We start from the raw sequence: 14,136 nt of genomic DNA, 5'->3' as shown, positions 1-14,136 counted from the left end.
GGGGAGCTGCCTAAAAATTGGAGCTCTTTTGGTCTGCTGTGCCCCGTAAAGCAGAGGGGGATGCCTCACCTTGAGGTTTGTTTGGTGTAAAACTCCCAGGGGAATTGTTTTTTCTGCCCTTGAATTGCCCTCTTGTTTCTGAGATGTGGTGTCATTAGATACGCACGGGTTGATGTTAGCAGTTCCGAACAGGAGCCCCTGCTCTACATGCCCCAGATCCATGTCTAACGGTGGAAGCACCTCTGTGGGCTCTCCTGCTGGACAGTAATGAAAGAAATTCCCTTTTGGGGAAATACCATAATTTTTGAGCCTGCTTTCCAGAGGAAAAGGGGAGCATACAGCTGATGCTGCAGGTGGGGGTTGTGGGCTCTTGCTGATGCTTTGTCTCAAGGCAGTTGGATTTGTGTACTTCTGTCTATGTCTGCAGGACTAAACTGCTCATCCCATCCTGAGCTGTCGCTTCAGGTGGTGTCTGAGACTGTGCAGGCATCAGAGAGTGGTATGCAATAAATAAGAAAGGTGGAGAGAGATCCAGCTGAGAGGTGCTGAGGTGGTGGGCAGGGAGCTGGGGCTGAGCCAGGAGCACAATCTGTACACAGAGGGGTTTAGGGGCACTGCTCCGCCCAATCCTGCTCCCCATGCAGGAGATGCTGTGGCACTTGGAATTCCGTTTCCTCCTGAAGCTTTTGCACTGTTGCTCATCTCTGGTAAATGAGATTTCTTCAGCACTGGGATGATTTTGGACACCTCAGTTCTTGCTCAGGACCCCAGGGCTGCCTTCTGCCAGCACTAGCTGAGTAATAGTAATGGATATCAAAGGAGGGTACTTGTTTTGATGGCAGTTGCGCTGCTGCCCAGAGCACTTCAGCTCTGCCATCCCACCTGCACCTATTTCTTCCTTTCTGAAAGTGAGTGACTAGGCATAACTCTTCCCACACTGAAAAACTTTGGTTGTAGTGTGTGATAACGGGAACATACTGCTTCCAGTGTGCTGCGGCAATCTGTCCATGCTGAGTCCAGGCAGCCTGCTGTCCTCTGGTAATAATGACACATTGTCCCTGGAAGGGATGCTTTCAGCTCCATAAGTTGCCAGCCAGAGCTGGTGTGGGATGTGGAGACTGTCCTGGAGTTTTGCGGAGATCATACAAGGAAAATGGGTGAGTGCACAAACAGAGGGCACAGTGCACCCTGTGTCTGAGAGGTTCTCGTGTCCTTGAAGGCAAAAGTAAAGGATGGAGTCCTGGTCATGTTGGCACTGCTGTTTTTTAAATGCATGCACTTTTCCTCTCCTTTAGGTACTGCTCCTGTGTGTCCTTATGGGTGCCGGGGTGTATGGCTTCGTTGTAGTGTCTAGAAAATTGTTCAGCAAAGCTTAAAGCTGTTTCTCAGGCTGTCTTCCACAGCAGGGTGTCTCTATGTGTCAGTCTTGTTAGATAGCACAGCTGTAGCAGCTCTTCTGCACCTAGTCATTGCTCCTAGCTGGTCTGGGGCTGGGCAGATGCTGTTGGGGTGAGTGTGGAGCTCATTTATGCTCATCTGAAAGGTGACTGCAGGGAGTCCCCTCCTGTGAATGCCTTGTGTCCTTGAGTTGCTCGTGTGTGGCAGTTTGGTTTCTCCAGGAAGACTATTGAGACACCCCACTGCGGCGGCTCACGCATGGCTGTATTGTTCCCATGCCCTTCCCACCTCGGGGGACTGGGGGCTTTTTCCTATGTCCAGCCTTTCTGGAAGGGCCTGGATCGTTGGGTTGGATGTTGCTGAGCCCATGGGGTGGGGACTGGGGACACCCCCCTCGTATCCTCTGCAGCACCCACGTACCTGTGCACGGCCTTGGCAAGAGGAGATCTGCTGGTGCAGTGGAAGCTGTGTCACAGTGGTGTGTTTTATGATCGTTACCTTGACGAATCACAATTACACTGTGGGGTTATGCTCATAATTGTTTCTATAAAGCTGAGTTTGCTTTCTGCCTCCCCCCTCCCCTTTTCCCACTGACCTCAAATTATCCTCAAGGATGCAAAGTTATCCACTGCTGGGTGACTTTTCCATGCATTTTTGGGAAGGGGAAGCCCGTGCTTTAGATGAGGAAAATATTTCCCTCATAAGTCTTTATGCAGCTGCACTTGCCTTTAATGCTCAGTTACCAATTCACTTTTATAACTTCCATATTGAGAGAAACAAGTCCTTCACGCCTCTGGATATTAAATGTATGCAATAAGTGCCTTATAATACTGTGAAAGACAGCGGATTCCTTTATGGCTTCCTCAGCCCTATGTGGGGTGCAAAAGATGGATAAAAGGAGCTGGCAGTCCCCACCATGGCTGTGCTTTGCCCGGGTGTGCGGGACCTGCACCAGTGCCACGGGTTTCCCAGCCCCCAGGGCTTCCTGTCAACATCTGCAGCACCTCTGCTTGGAGGAAGCAGATCTTACCGGTCAAGGGTTTTAGAAGATGTCTTCTCTCTATTCCCTGCTTGCAATCAAATTAATAATTGTATGGTCTGGAGCTGGTGTGCCAGGAGGTTTGTTTATAATGTTAAACATATTGGGTAATTGGAAGCTAATGCTTCGGTCTGGATCGCCAGGTATAATATGCCTGGATGACAAATCAATTTTCCTGTTGTCCTACAAGAGGAGTCAAATGCTCTGCTTGCCTTTCATATATATATGTATCAAAACATATATAAATAAAATAATTGTGTGTGCGTGTGTTGGGTGCCGCCTGCTTGCTGGTGCACGATTTATTCACTGCCCAGCACCCAAACCTGAGTGGTGGTACTTGCACGGCATGGCTCTGACAGGGATGTGTCATCTGTTCTCACAGCGAATGGAGCTGATGGCATCCTGGTGAAAAGTTGCTCCCCTCCAAGTCTGGGCTAGATACACATTTGGGTAGCATGTGTGTACACATGCTATATAATACTTGTTGCTTATTGAGTGCCTTTTTTAGTTATTGACCACAGTGCTTGAAAGGCTGAGAGAGATCAGATAAATATTATCGTTGTTGTATGAGGAGGGTGAAGGAAGGCCAGACACATTAAGTAGCCTCAAGCTCATCACTTGGTAAATTGGCATAAGAGGCTGTTTTTCACCTCTGCCTCAGGCATGTGGGACACAATAAACCTGGCTGTGTTTAATCCCAGTGGATATTCTAGTCTCCTTGCTGCATTGGCCCTGAAGGGGAGCACGCATTACTGTGCAGGCTTGCCGCGTGCTATCAAGAAGGTGAAGCCAGCCTGTGCTGTCGAACAGCTCCTTGCACGATGCCCTCCTGGGAGTGAAAGGAGCCATCATTTCCACAGGGTTGGTGGTTACCAGTCCCCTTCCAGCAAGTGGGGCAAGCTCCTGGCACTTCTGGAGACCAGCTGACAATTTGGTCAACAAGACTGCTGATGTCTGTGTGACGCAGGGGCAAGATACCTGCCACCTTACAGGCTTCACACGGTGCCTAGGGATTTGAAGTGAGAAGTGATGCTCACGAGCTGCAGAGCTGATAAACAGGGCTTCATGCTTCACAAGGTTGCTAGCAACTGGGACACAGCATGTGTGCTGTGGACTGACCATTGGTTTAACTGCAGCGGTTTATAAGGCTTTCAACAAGTTGTAAAGGTGTGTCTGTGAGTATGTGGAGGCTGAGATATGGTGCAGGGCTGGCCTCCTAAAGTTGGCTTTTGTCAGGATAAACCCCACTTCTTCCTTTGGAAAGGTAACCAATTTCCTCAGCAAAGAGATGACTTTGTGGTGAGAGGTTAATATGATGCTGCATTACATCAGAAGTGGTTTGTTTTTCCTGGAGAAGACACAGTATAGCCCAGCTGTTGTAGGTGAAGAGCTGGATAATGGAGGAGTGGTGGTGGGAAGTGTTGAAAGAGGAGATAACCGCTGAGGTTTCTTAGAGGTGTTGGCTTCTGCTTTTGTTGAGTACAACGGCACTAAAGGCAGGAGTGTGCTCAGGGGCTTCCCTGCTGGCACAGTGCTGGGGCTGTGGGAACACAAAATGGGGTGAGGATGGCCAAGGGGAAGAGCTGCAGTAGCAAAACCAAGAGTGAGTCTGTAATGCAAAGTGGGGTGAATGCAAATGTGGGTGTAATGGGGCTTTTGCTGCCAGCTAAGAAATCATGTCAGTTGGTAACAACCTGGTGGATAGAAATGCTTGGTGCAGTGCTTTGATTACAGAGTGAAAACAAGCCTCCAGGCTGATGGGGTTGTTGGAAAGGTCAGCGTGATCTCAGGCAGCACGTCATGGTGTTTCCAGTGTAACTGGGGAGTTGTTCATGCTGTTATACAAGTGAGACCTGGAGACTGCTCTGTGTTTTCGGTCACCCTTATTCAAGAAAAAGGGACTTAAAAGCCGATGAAGAAAATAGAAAGCCATTTTCTATTATGGTATCTATCCCAGTGGTCCTTCTTGCATAGGTCACCAAGTGCGAGCATCAGTTGTGCTGGGTCTGAAACCAGAAGCAAAATAATTTCGCTACCAGGACTCTGAGCAGTATATCTGCATCACTTCTGGGATTTGAGTTAGTATCTCTTCAAGGCACTTGAGACAATTAGCTTTGCACTTCGCTGCTTGGTACAGACACGCTGCCTTAGAGCTGGCCTCACGTAACCTACAAATGATAGCTGGGTGGGTCTGGCTCTTGCTTGTAAAGGAGGGAGGAAGAAATGCCAGGAAAGAAAAAGAGCTGCTTAAGCAAAGATAGTTTCGACACAAGAGAAAATGGATGTAAAATGCTTGGAGTATGTTTGGATCAGAAATGAGAAGAGGAGGGGAGTTCTGGGGCAGTGTTTCAGTATCAGCTGGGAGGGCAAACCCTAGCTACACCTAAGGTAGACTTTGATCGGTCTGTAGGAGGCATGGTATAATGGCAGCTCTGCAGCGCAAGGAGACCTGGACCAGCAGTACCCCCCAAACAGGCAAGAAGTATGAGAAGGAAGCGAGTATTTAGGCAAACGGCCCCTTCACTCCACACACACCCCCCTCCCCAAAGCGAGCAGTCTCATCTGTGTCTGCGGTGCATCTCGTATGGTCTCAATTAGAAGTTGGAAATGAGTCTAGGTGGATGTGGATGTGCATGGTGAGCACTTCAGGATTTAAGTATGGTTTTGGGCTTGAAACTATTGCATCTTGCAGAAGAGCAGCTTACCTTAGTAATAACTGAGGAATGCCACAGGAATATATAGAGATGCTTGCAGGGAGGAGGGAGTAACCCACTGACTAATTCATACCTCAATGCCTGATCGCACAGACCAGGGCAGGGTAGGGAGCTGTCACATCTGTATTTGGTGTGAACCCAGCACCCGTGTTCCTGCTGGGTTAATGAACCGAGGCAGAGGAGAAGGGAAGGGCTCAGTCTTCAACAGCCTTTGGGAGGACGTAAGATTTCTAGGGTAAACAGAATCCTGGAAGGAAAAGAGGAGCAGCTAGTTGAGATGCTGAAGGACATGAAGAGGGACTTAAGTTTTAGGGGTGAAGTTTCTTTGCTTGTTTGGTTTGCTTTCCTGTGCAACCACTGCCAATTTTAAAATCACAGCTTGACTCCTTGAGCTTTCAGAATGTGTTTCTATTTCGTTTTTAAAGTGGATTCAGATGAACCCAGCCAGCACAAAGTTACATATTCTTTCCAAAGAAGTAGGGAAACAAAGAAAATGGTTTTCCTGGTGTATTTTTGAGGTGCCTGTGAACCAAGACTGATTTGCTGCTTCTAGGAGCAAGGGTGCAACTCCAGCTAAGTTGAAAAATCACAGAAAAAAAGAAAGCCATTTCCTAAAGTCCCTGAGAAGGGAAATGTCTGTGTAGCTTAAAGGACTTAAAGTCCCTTGCTGACCTGTGCACCTAATTCAAGATTAAGCTGTTTCCCTGTATGGCACTCTACATAAAAGTAGCTGCTGGGATGGGGGATTATCCTGTATGTAAATGTCTGTGTATGTATGTATTTATTTCCACTGTTGTTTCTCTTGTCTATCACTTTGTAGGTGTTGTGTGTCTGTTAAATAACATGCCAAAACATATCTGGCTCAGGAACCTCATGGGCTTCATTTGGGATGGTAGAACACAGGTCATGGAGTTGTATTTACAGTCTAGTGTAATGTGACTTCTGAGGGGGCTTGGCTGTAGGGCCCCCCCAGGACCCCTGTACCTCAGTGCTGAGTCATCAGAAAGCCATGCCTGTGCATGTCACTGGGAACAAGCTAGGGTCTTTTTTCTGCCTCTTCTAAAATGCTGCCCACATGGCTTTGAGTGTCAGGTCAAAAATAACCTTGACTTTTTTTAGCAAACACAATCAATAAAACAAGAGCCAATCTGGCTGCCACCTCTTTCCCAGCTGTGGTTGCTCCATAGCTCTGGGCTGCTCCATCCCTCCCTGAAGGTCATTGCTTGGATGCTGTAACTTCAGCATGACCTGGTGGTAAATGCACGTTATCCCGTTTTTGCTTCTTTCCACATTCTTCCTATTGGAGGACCTCTTTTGTGTGTGTGTATGAGTTGAAGATGGGAAATGTCTTCAATGTGTTTCTAGCCTTGCTCAGTCCTGCAGTCTTGTGGCCCAGGACCTAAACTCACAGTCCTGCCCTGTCTCGGAAGGGTTTCAGCGAGCTGTGGGATCTCTTGACTGACTCCTCCCAGTCTGTGTTTTGTTCTGCAAGTGTTTGCAGGGGCCTTAGATGTTGGCAGGGAATATGAAATAGCTATAATAATGTCCTTTTTCTCATTCTGTCCGGGACACAGGCGATTCAAGCCAATGAGCAGGTCATTGAGGATGAACTGTAACTTTCACTGTCATGTAGCAACCAGATGGGAGCTTATGCTGCATCCTTACATTAACCCCTTTGGGTGTGTAGATAATTATGAGACATGCGGGAAGCAGAGGTGACTCTTGCAGGTCTCTGCTTTTCTTGGATCTGCATGGTGAGAGTGCAGAAATATGTTTAGATTTAGTCCAGGCTTTGTATTTTGTATTTTGTATTTTCCTTTCTTGGTGGTGTCTGGGATATGGCTTAAATAGGTCCATATAGTTCTGTCACACTGATTCATTTGTTCTTGTGCAAGCACAAGGTGTAATGAATGCTGGAGGAGGAACTTGTGGCCCCTGTGACTGTTCTAGAAGTGGTCAAAGTTCCCTCTCCTGCTTACTTGCCCCCTGGACCACCACGTGGGGTCCTGCAACGTTCTTGCCTAGAATCATAGGATGGTTCTCAGTGCTGGCTTATCACCCCAACCCTGCATCACTTGGAACTGTTTCCCCTCTCCAGGGCCAAGTTCAAAGCCAACTATTGCATCAAGGCAGATTGTGAGCTTGGGTGCACATGTTCATATACTTAAAAGTTGGGCTTCTTTCACATGTTGTCTAAGAGGATCAGCCAGAAGTGTTTTCCCCCTCTCAGTTCACCTTTGAAAGAGGACCACCTCCACCTGCTCCCCAGCAAAGAACCTCTTGAAAATGTTTGTGCTTTCTGGTGGGAGTATGTCTGAGTTTAATCTGGGAGAAAGACTGAACTGGCCAAGGACTGCCTGGGGGATGAGGACTGAGCTTCCTCCCCACGACGCAGCGTTGCAGCTTGTTAGCAGAAGCCCATGGCCACAGCCAGCTGGCCACACTGCTGCCAGCATTGCTCCTGTGCTGCCTATAACAGGGGACCCTGTTCTCTGGGGCTGTTGTTCTGTCACTTTCCCCTGGCTCTAATATTTATTGAATAACGATCCTGCAGTGACAGATCTATTTCTGGGCTTGTTCTCTATAACATACCTGCCAGAGTGCCCCCAGGCGACTCAGGAATTTATAATAAAGGCATGGTTTCCAAACTAAGTTTGTTGCTCTCCTGCCAACAAAGGCTAGGACCCTGTTTATCCACCCCAGTAAGACTGGATAAATACGACTTTTCTTTTTTTCCTATTTAGGCCCTAATTTTTTGTTGAGAGGTTTTGTGTTTCTGTATTCACTCCTTTTGTGTGAGCTGTATCAATTGTGTCTTTGTTTCATAAATGTGTGCGGTGAGGTACAGAGAGCAAAGATGTTAATGGCTTGGTTGCGCATTCTGTGCCTGAAGCTGTGGGTAAAACATTGTTGTTTGGCTTTTCCAAAATGTTGGGAAAACGGAATGGGGCAGGGTGGTATGGCATGACACACTCTCTCGGTGTGCTGTCCCCTGCACGGGCAGAGTGACCATCTCGTGCAGCAGCTGAGCCTTTCCTTCTTCTCCGCAGACACATAGAGAACTGGAAGAATTTGCAGACGCTGAATGCTGTTGACATGGAGCTGTACACGGGACTCCAGAGGCTGTGAGTATGTCCTGCGTGTCGGGGAGGAGAAGAGCCATGGGCAGCCCCTTCCTTCCAGCAGAGAGCTGTGCTTCCCTCCATCTGCAGTCTCCACGCCGCAGTGTTCGGAGCCTGTTTAAGCTACTGGCTCTACTGTGTTTTGCTATGAGACTCTGCAGAGTGCTTTTCGGTCCTTGCTGGGTCTGTGAGAAGGAAGATTGCTAGCTCCTGACAGTTCTGCCAGCACACATCAACCCTGACCTCTCCCCTGCTGTTCTGGTTCTGGGCTTGTGTGGTGTTCTGACTCATTTCAGCCCCACAATGCAAAATTCCAGCTGTCTCCACTGATCCTTCATTGCTGGGCTGTTGGTCCTCATTTAGTGCAATTGCCATCATGGTGGTGCTGCACAGTAAGGTAATCGCGTCTTCCTGCACAGCACTCTGAGCACCAGGAGAGGTCAACTGTGTGCGTCATGGAGGGGAAACTGAGGTCCATGAGATTGACAGCTCTTGCTAGGTGCTTGGGAAGCCTGGCCAAGCAAGAATACCACTTAATTCCCCCTCCTGCATCCTCCTGGAGCTGGGAGTGCCCTGAGTGCTGCTTGTGTGAGATGCAGTGTTGTTCAGACTTAATCGGAGACTTTGCTAATCTGTTTCCCTGGGAGCTTTGCATTAGGTACAGCTTGTGTGTGGGTTGGAGGAGAGGTGTACGTTGCTGAGCACTCAATATCTAAACCCCAGAAAGCTGTACTTCTAACACACATAACCCTTGTAAGCAGGCTGGCTGCTGTTCTCATCTCACCTAAAAAAGCATCAGTGGAGTCAGGCATACACTTGTTCGCAGCAGATATTGATAAATCCTGGTCACAGTGCTGACAGAGCTTCTCCAAAACAGGGTGGGAAGAGGATTCCCCCTCAATGTCCATAATTCCCTAGGCAAAATACTCACCCCTCCTTAACAGAGCTGCAAGCAGAAAGGTTTTTCTTGGGTTTGAGGGAGGGGAGATGGCGGTGCTGGGTGTTAAGTTTGCTGTGGGAGCAGGCAGTGCTGCTTGTGGAGATGGAGGGAGAAGAGAGGAGCAGGAGATGCTCTGGGCCACCCCAGCAAGCCTTGGTGAATGTGGGGGGAGATTCTTGTCCAGCAGCTGCTCTGCGCTGAGCCTGTGCTGTCACCGTATCAGATGAAGCTGAAAAGCCCAATTTCCTCTTTGCTTGTAGCTCATAGAGGCTGTCTAGGGAGAGATGTGCCTCCTAGGGTGGGGAATCGAGGCCTCCCAGTGCACTTCAGATGCTGAGTGCAGGGTTTTAGAGCAGTTGTCTGCCTTGACTCCATTGCTGCCCTTCTGCATCTCTTCACAGGACAATCAGGAACTCAGGACTACGAAACATCCAGCCACGCGCCTTTGCCAAGAACCCTCACCTGCGCTACATGTGAGTGCCGATGGCTCCTCTCCTTTTCCCTCTGCTCCCTGTGGGAAGGTGATCCCTGGAATGGATCTCCAAAGTGCCTGTCGGGCAGAGCGATGGGGAAAGGGAGGGAGAGGTGGTAAAGGACAGGAAAAGGAACAGCTGATATGCAGGGAAGCATGATGTGACGCAGGATGGGGTGAGCTCCCACTGGGCAGCTGATGGGGTTTGGTTTCTAGTCCTGCCCTGGCTTTGATCGCTGCTCTAACCATCGCTTGCATCATTAGCAGCCTTGCGGTGGCTGGTGCACATTTCCCTTTCTGCAGAGTTCGGGGGGCAGCCACACGCCTCACCACACAGCTGGAGCCTGCCCTGCTCATTAGCTTTTAACCAAAGGATGCTTTTCTGGCACAAATCCTGGGGCACGGGGCTGCCAGCTTTGGGCCTAATTATTAACTTCTTAAACTGGTGTCTGCAGCAGGCCTGGGGTAGGGCTGTTTTGTGCTGGAGAGGCTGGAGTCCTGTTATCATGGGACATTGCACAAGTGTCCAGCTGCTGGGGCATCATTAGCCAGTGGGTATGGTGTTGTCTTGGGGACGTTCCACATCCTTGAGGCTAAGGGCACTGATTTCTCTTCTAGATATGCATTTACCTTTCCCAAGGCAATAAAGAAAAGCCTGGATTTCAGGCTGGTGTGCCAGGCGCTCCATGGGCTTGAAATAGCTCATCAAAGTGACTGTGTCTGAGATCAAACCCCTCTCTGCTCTGGTATAGATATAAAAGGAGTAAAGGGGCTGGTGAGAGGCCTTGGCCGTGGGCATGAGTTGATGGGCTGGGTGGGGAGTGTGTGTATCCCTGCTTTTTGGAAACCAGCGTTAGTGGCTTCTTCCATGAAAAACAGTCGTAGTGCACATCTGTTTGAGTCTGCAGATGCATGTGGCCATCGATATGGGCATGCTGCTGGCGGAGGGAGATAGATGTGACCCGCAGAGCAGGATAGATTTGTCTTTTGATGTCTGCTCAGAGATGATGTGAACTGAAAAACCCCAAAAGCTTCCTTTTTGGAAAACCAGTTACAGTTGCTAAGTGACGGTAAAGTACTTGCTAAATAGGAGATCTGCCGTACCAAAGGGCATGAATAGTTGTGAAGAAGCACTGAGCTTGTGTGTTTTGTCATAATAAACCTTCCTTAATGCTGACCACTGGGAATTTCCTGATTTCTGTGCTTTGTTATTTTGATTTGTAGTGTTTGTTTTGTGTGTTTTTGTAGTTTTTTACTGAGAAACGTCTCTCTGAAGACCTCTCCCACTTGATTTTTTTTTTTGGGGGGTGGTGGTGGGGTGTTTGTCAATTGTGCAGTTGCTGTTTATGTATCTAGCAGATAAAATGTATAACATTTGATTCCTGATTAAATTAGTGTGGATGTTGTAGTTTAGAAGGCCATGTATGCTTGTTTTGAGGCTGAATGTGGTGTTAATATGTACACATGCAATTGTTGCTGCTTTTTCCAAAAGTGTTTGGTTTTGTCTTTTGAGATTACTTTTGAGATTGGAAAAAACCCCACATCCATCTTGTGTCAAGAGTTAAGGTTGGTATGTGGTGATGAAATATGTGTTTGTTTACTGCTTGGGTCATGTAAGATTGATCATGTTCTTAACATCTTTCTTTCCTTGCCTTTTGAAGCTTGAGGCAAGTAAGTATATTATTTGGTTAGTGTTTTCTAGTGGGTTTTGATGCTGTTCCTGGGAGCTGGCAACGTGGATGTTTGCAGGGTTGATGTCCCCCTTGGTGGATACTGGGCACCCAGGGATGGAGACCTGGTGCTTGCAGGGATGGTGGTTCCCTCCTGTTCCCCAGAGGCTCCTGGGCCATGGTGCTGCTGCTCCCTTGCAGCCAGGCTGCTTTTTCTGGAGTGGCTCCGGAGGCTTTGCATAGCCTGGCAGGTACCTGGTGCCACCCGGGGCCCCTCCATGGCCGTGGCACTGTGCAAGCGCACCGGGGTGCCTCCTCGGCTCCTCCACAGCTGCTGCCTCCTGGGAAGCTTGGCTCGCCAAAGGCCTGACATTTTCTGCAGCCGCTGCACGTAGGAGCCAGGGATAAAAGGATTAATGGAAATGTCACTCTGCTGTAAGTCTTGGCCTGCTGTAACCAGGTACAGTAGCTGACAGGAGCAAGGGATACTGTCCCAATCCCCTTGTAGTAGGGCTGGCTGCAGCTGGGTACGGGGCTGGGGACCATCGGATGGTGTGCTTAAGCTTGTTGAGTTCCTGCTATGTGTTATTGCTGCTGCTCTGGTTTTTCTTCTCCTTTGCTGGCTGTTTGGACAGTTGCAGGTGGACTTGAGTCTATAAGATGGCAAAATGGGTCTCATAAATGACAGAGGGGTTTCACTGCCAGGAGGGGTTGGCACAAGATGGTGGGGATGGTGAGCTGGACCTTTGCAGGGTGTTACAAGCTAGGTCTGAGCAGCAGCAGGCATTTTTCCATGTGAAGCTCATGTACAAATTGTAAAGACTCAAAAGCTGTTCCCCGCTCCCCATCCTGGGTTAAATCTCAGCCTCCTGCTGAAGTGAGTTTTTTTTCCCCAGTGCCTTTCATCAAGGTTTCCTCCTCTCAGATGGGCCAGATAGCTCTGTCTTCTCCCAGCAACTTCTATTTCTGGCCCTTCCTCTGTGCACATGTTTGTCTTCAGACCCCAGCTGTGCAATCACAAGCAGATAACTTACACAGCTCTAATTGCAGGAGCTCAGGTTTGTGGGGGTTTAAGATAGTGGTTCTGGATGAAGTTTGGCTTGTTCCCCTTCCCCCTCCCCCCCGCCCCCCCCCCCCCCCCCCCCCCCCCCCTTCCCCATCACAGAATCAGGGAGGAAAAGCGAGAGACCTATGAAGGGGCTTTTCAGCATTCAGCTGCCTGAGTGGTAGGCTTCAAAGTGCTGCCTGGCAGGGTCATGCCTGTCCTTTAAGTTTTGAAATTAGCTGTATAAGGGGGTTAAGGCCAACCTAATCAGTGGAGGAGCAGTGAGTGACTGGAAGCCAGAGGTGTACATCTAGCAATAACTTTGTGTGTTCTTCTTGAATGAGGAGAGTTAGGGCTCCATGTCTTCTCTGATCATCGGTGCTGTGAAGCCTATCACTGCTATGCAGGCAATTAATCCAAAATATAACAGTAGGTTTTGTAATGTGGAACTACCTCTTCTGCTGGCAGTTAGGCTGAGGCAGTTAACTCTTTCCAGAACAAGTACTGGCTAGATGTTGAATGGGGATGGTTGTGGGTCTGGTCGAAGCTGGTTAGCATCCAGTGTCATTTTGTGCCCTCACTGAGGTCTTCTTGCTGGGCAAAGTTGCACTGGTGGGTTCCTGGTCCTGTGTCTGTGCAGCTTTGACAGCCCTTTGGCTAATGTGGGGATGGTCCTAGAGAGCACCATGCATTGGATGCAAGGACCAGCAGGTCTAGGCTGTGGAAAACTGAGCCTTTGTAGCCAAGATCTGTGGAAGTCAGTGTTAGCAGGTAAACATAGGAAATGTTTGGTGTTGACAGAAAACCTCAGTCTTTGGCTTGAGGCTGTACAAGAAAACTGTGGGGTGATATGGTCCCTACATTTGAGACATGTAAACCGTCTGAATACATATTCACTATGTCGCTGTGTTTAGCACAGCTTGTTGAGGAAATCTTGCACGCTCTCACTCTCTATCATTTTCCTAATAACACTGGAATGCTTTGGCCAGTTTATTTGAACTTGATAAAGGATTGCAAGTCATGGGGATATCAAGTTTCCACTCATATCATAAAAACAGGCAGAGGAATAATAAAGAGAGGTTGTTTGAGTGCCTTGTGGGGAAGTATACAACATTATCACATTCCTCATTAGGTACTGGGAAGTCCACGGGTGAGCTCAGCTTCACAGCGCACCAGGAATCCGTGCGTGGGAGAGAGGACAGGACCTGTTTGCTGGCCAAAGCATCCAGCTTTTGCTGGCTGTGGGACAGTAGAGCTGTGCATGTGGGAGAGCAGAGTCCCACCAGGTTGTGCCTAGAGCTAGACAAGCTGACATTTGCAGTACAGTGAGTCTCCCCTTTACTGGGAAGCGGGTGCTTAGGAGACTGATTCCCTCTAAATGCTTTCTTGGGCGGCTGTGTACTCAGCCAGCCAGTCAGGAGGCACTGCCTTTTATTTGCAGAGGGTAATTGTGCACACCTTATTTATTGTGTAGTAAAGAAAACAAATTAAGGCTGTGTAATTATACAGACAGGCACACTTTTAAATAAGGCTTAAGTAGTCAGATTTCTATTTAGAAAATTAATAATTGCCATTTCTGTCTGCATTCAGAGGCTCTTCTTAAACTGTCTTCTGGAGGTTTATACATGCTTTAAATTGGTTTGTGGGCTGGTCAAGACACAGCTCCTGTCAATGAGCTCACTCTCAGCCCTGCCCGCCAGAGTAAGGATGGCATGGGCGATCAAGCTGTCCCTTCC

At 48.6% G+C, this 14,136-nt stretch overlaps 1 protein-coding gene across 3 annotated transcripts in view; it reads left to right on the top strand.

Moving 5' to 3' along the window:
- Window positions 1–14,136, top strand: part of NTRK3 (neurotrophic receptor tyrosine kinase 3) — a 217,933-nt gene that overhangs the window by 26,794 nt on the left and 177,003 nt on the right. For all 3 annotated transcript variants that reach the window (XM_040601974.1, XM_040601977.1, XM_040601976.1), the window contains exons 2-3: window positions 8,202–8,276; window positions 9,615–9,686. In XM_040601974.1, coding sequence (XP_040457908.1) covers window positions 8,202–8,276; window positions 9,615–9,686 — 147 coding nt within the window. The remainder of the gene's footprint in view (window positions 1–8,201; window positions 8,277–9,614; window positions 9,687–14,136) is intronic.

Source organism: Falco naumanni, chromosome 7 (assembly GCF_017639655.2).
Source record: "Falco naumanni isolate bFalNau1 chromosome 7, bFalNau1.pat, whole genome shotgun sequence".
Classification (NCBI taxonomy): domain Eukaryota; kingdom Metazoa; phylum Chordata; class Aves; order Falconiformes; family Falconidae; genus Falco; species Falco naumanni.
Note: the sequence above shows the minus strand (reverse complement) of the source record. Positions and strands in the feature narration are given on the sequence as shown.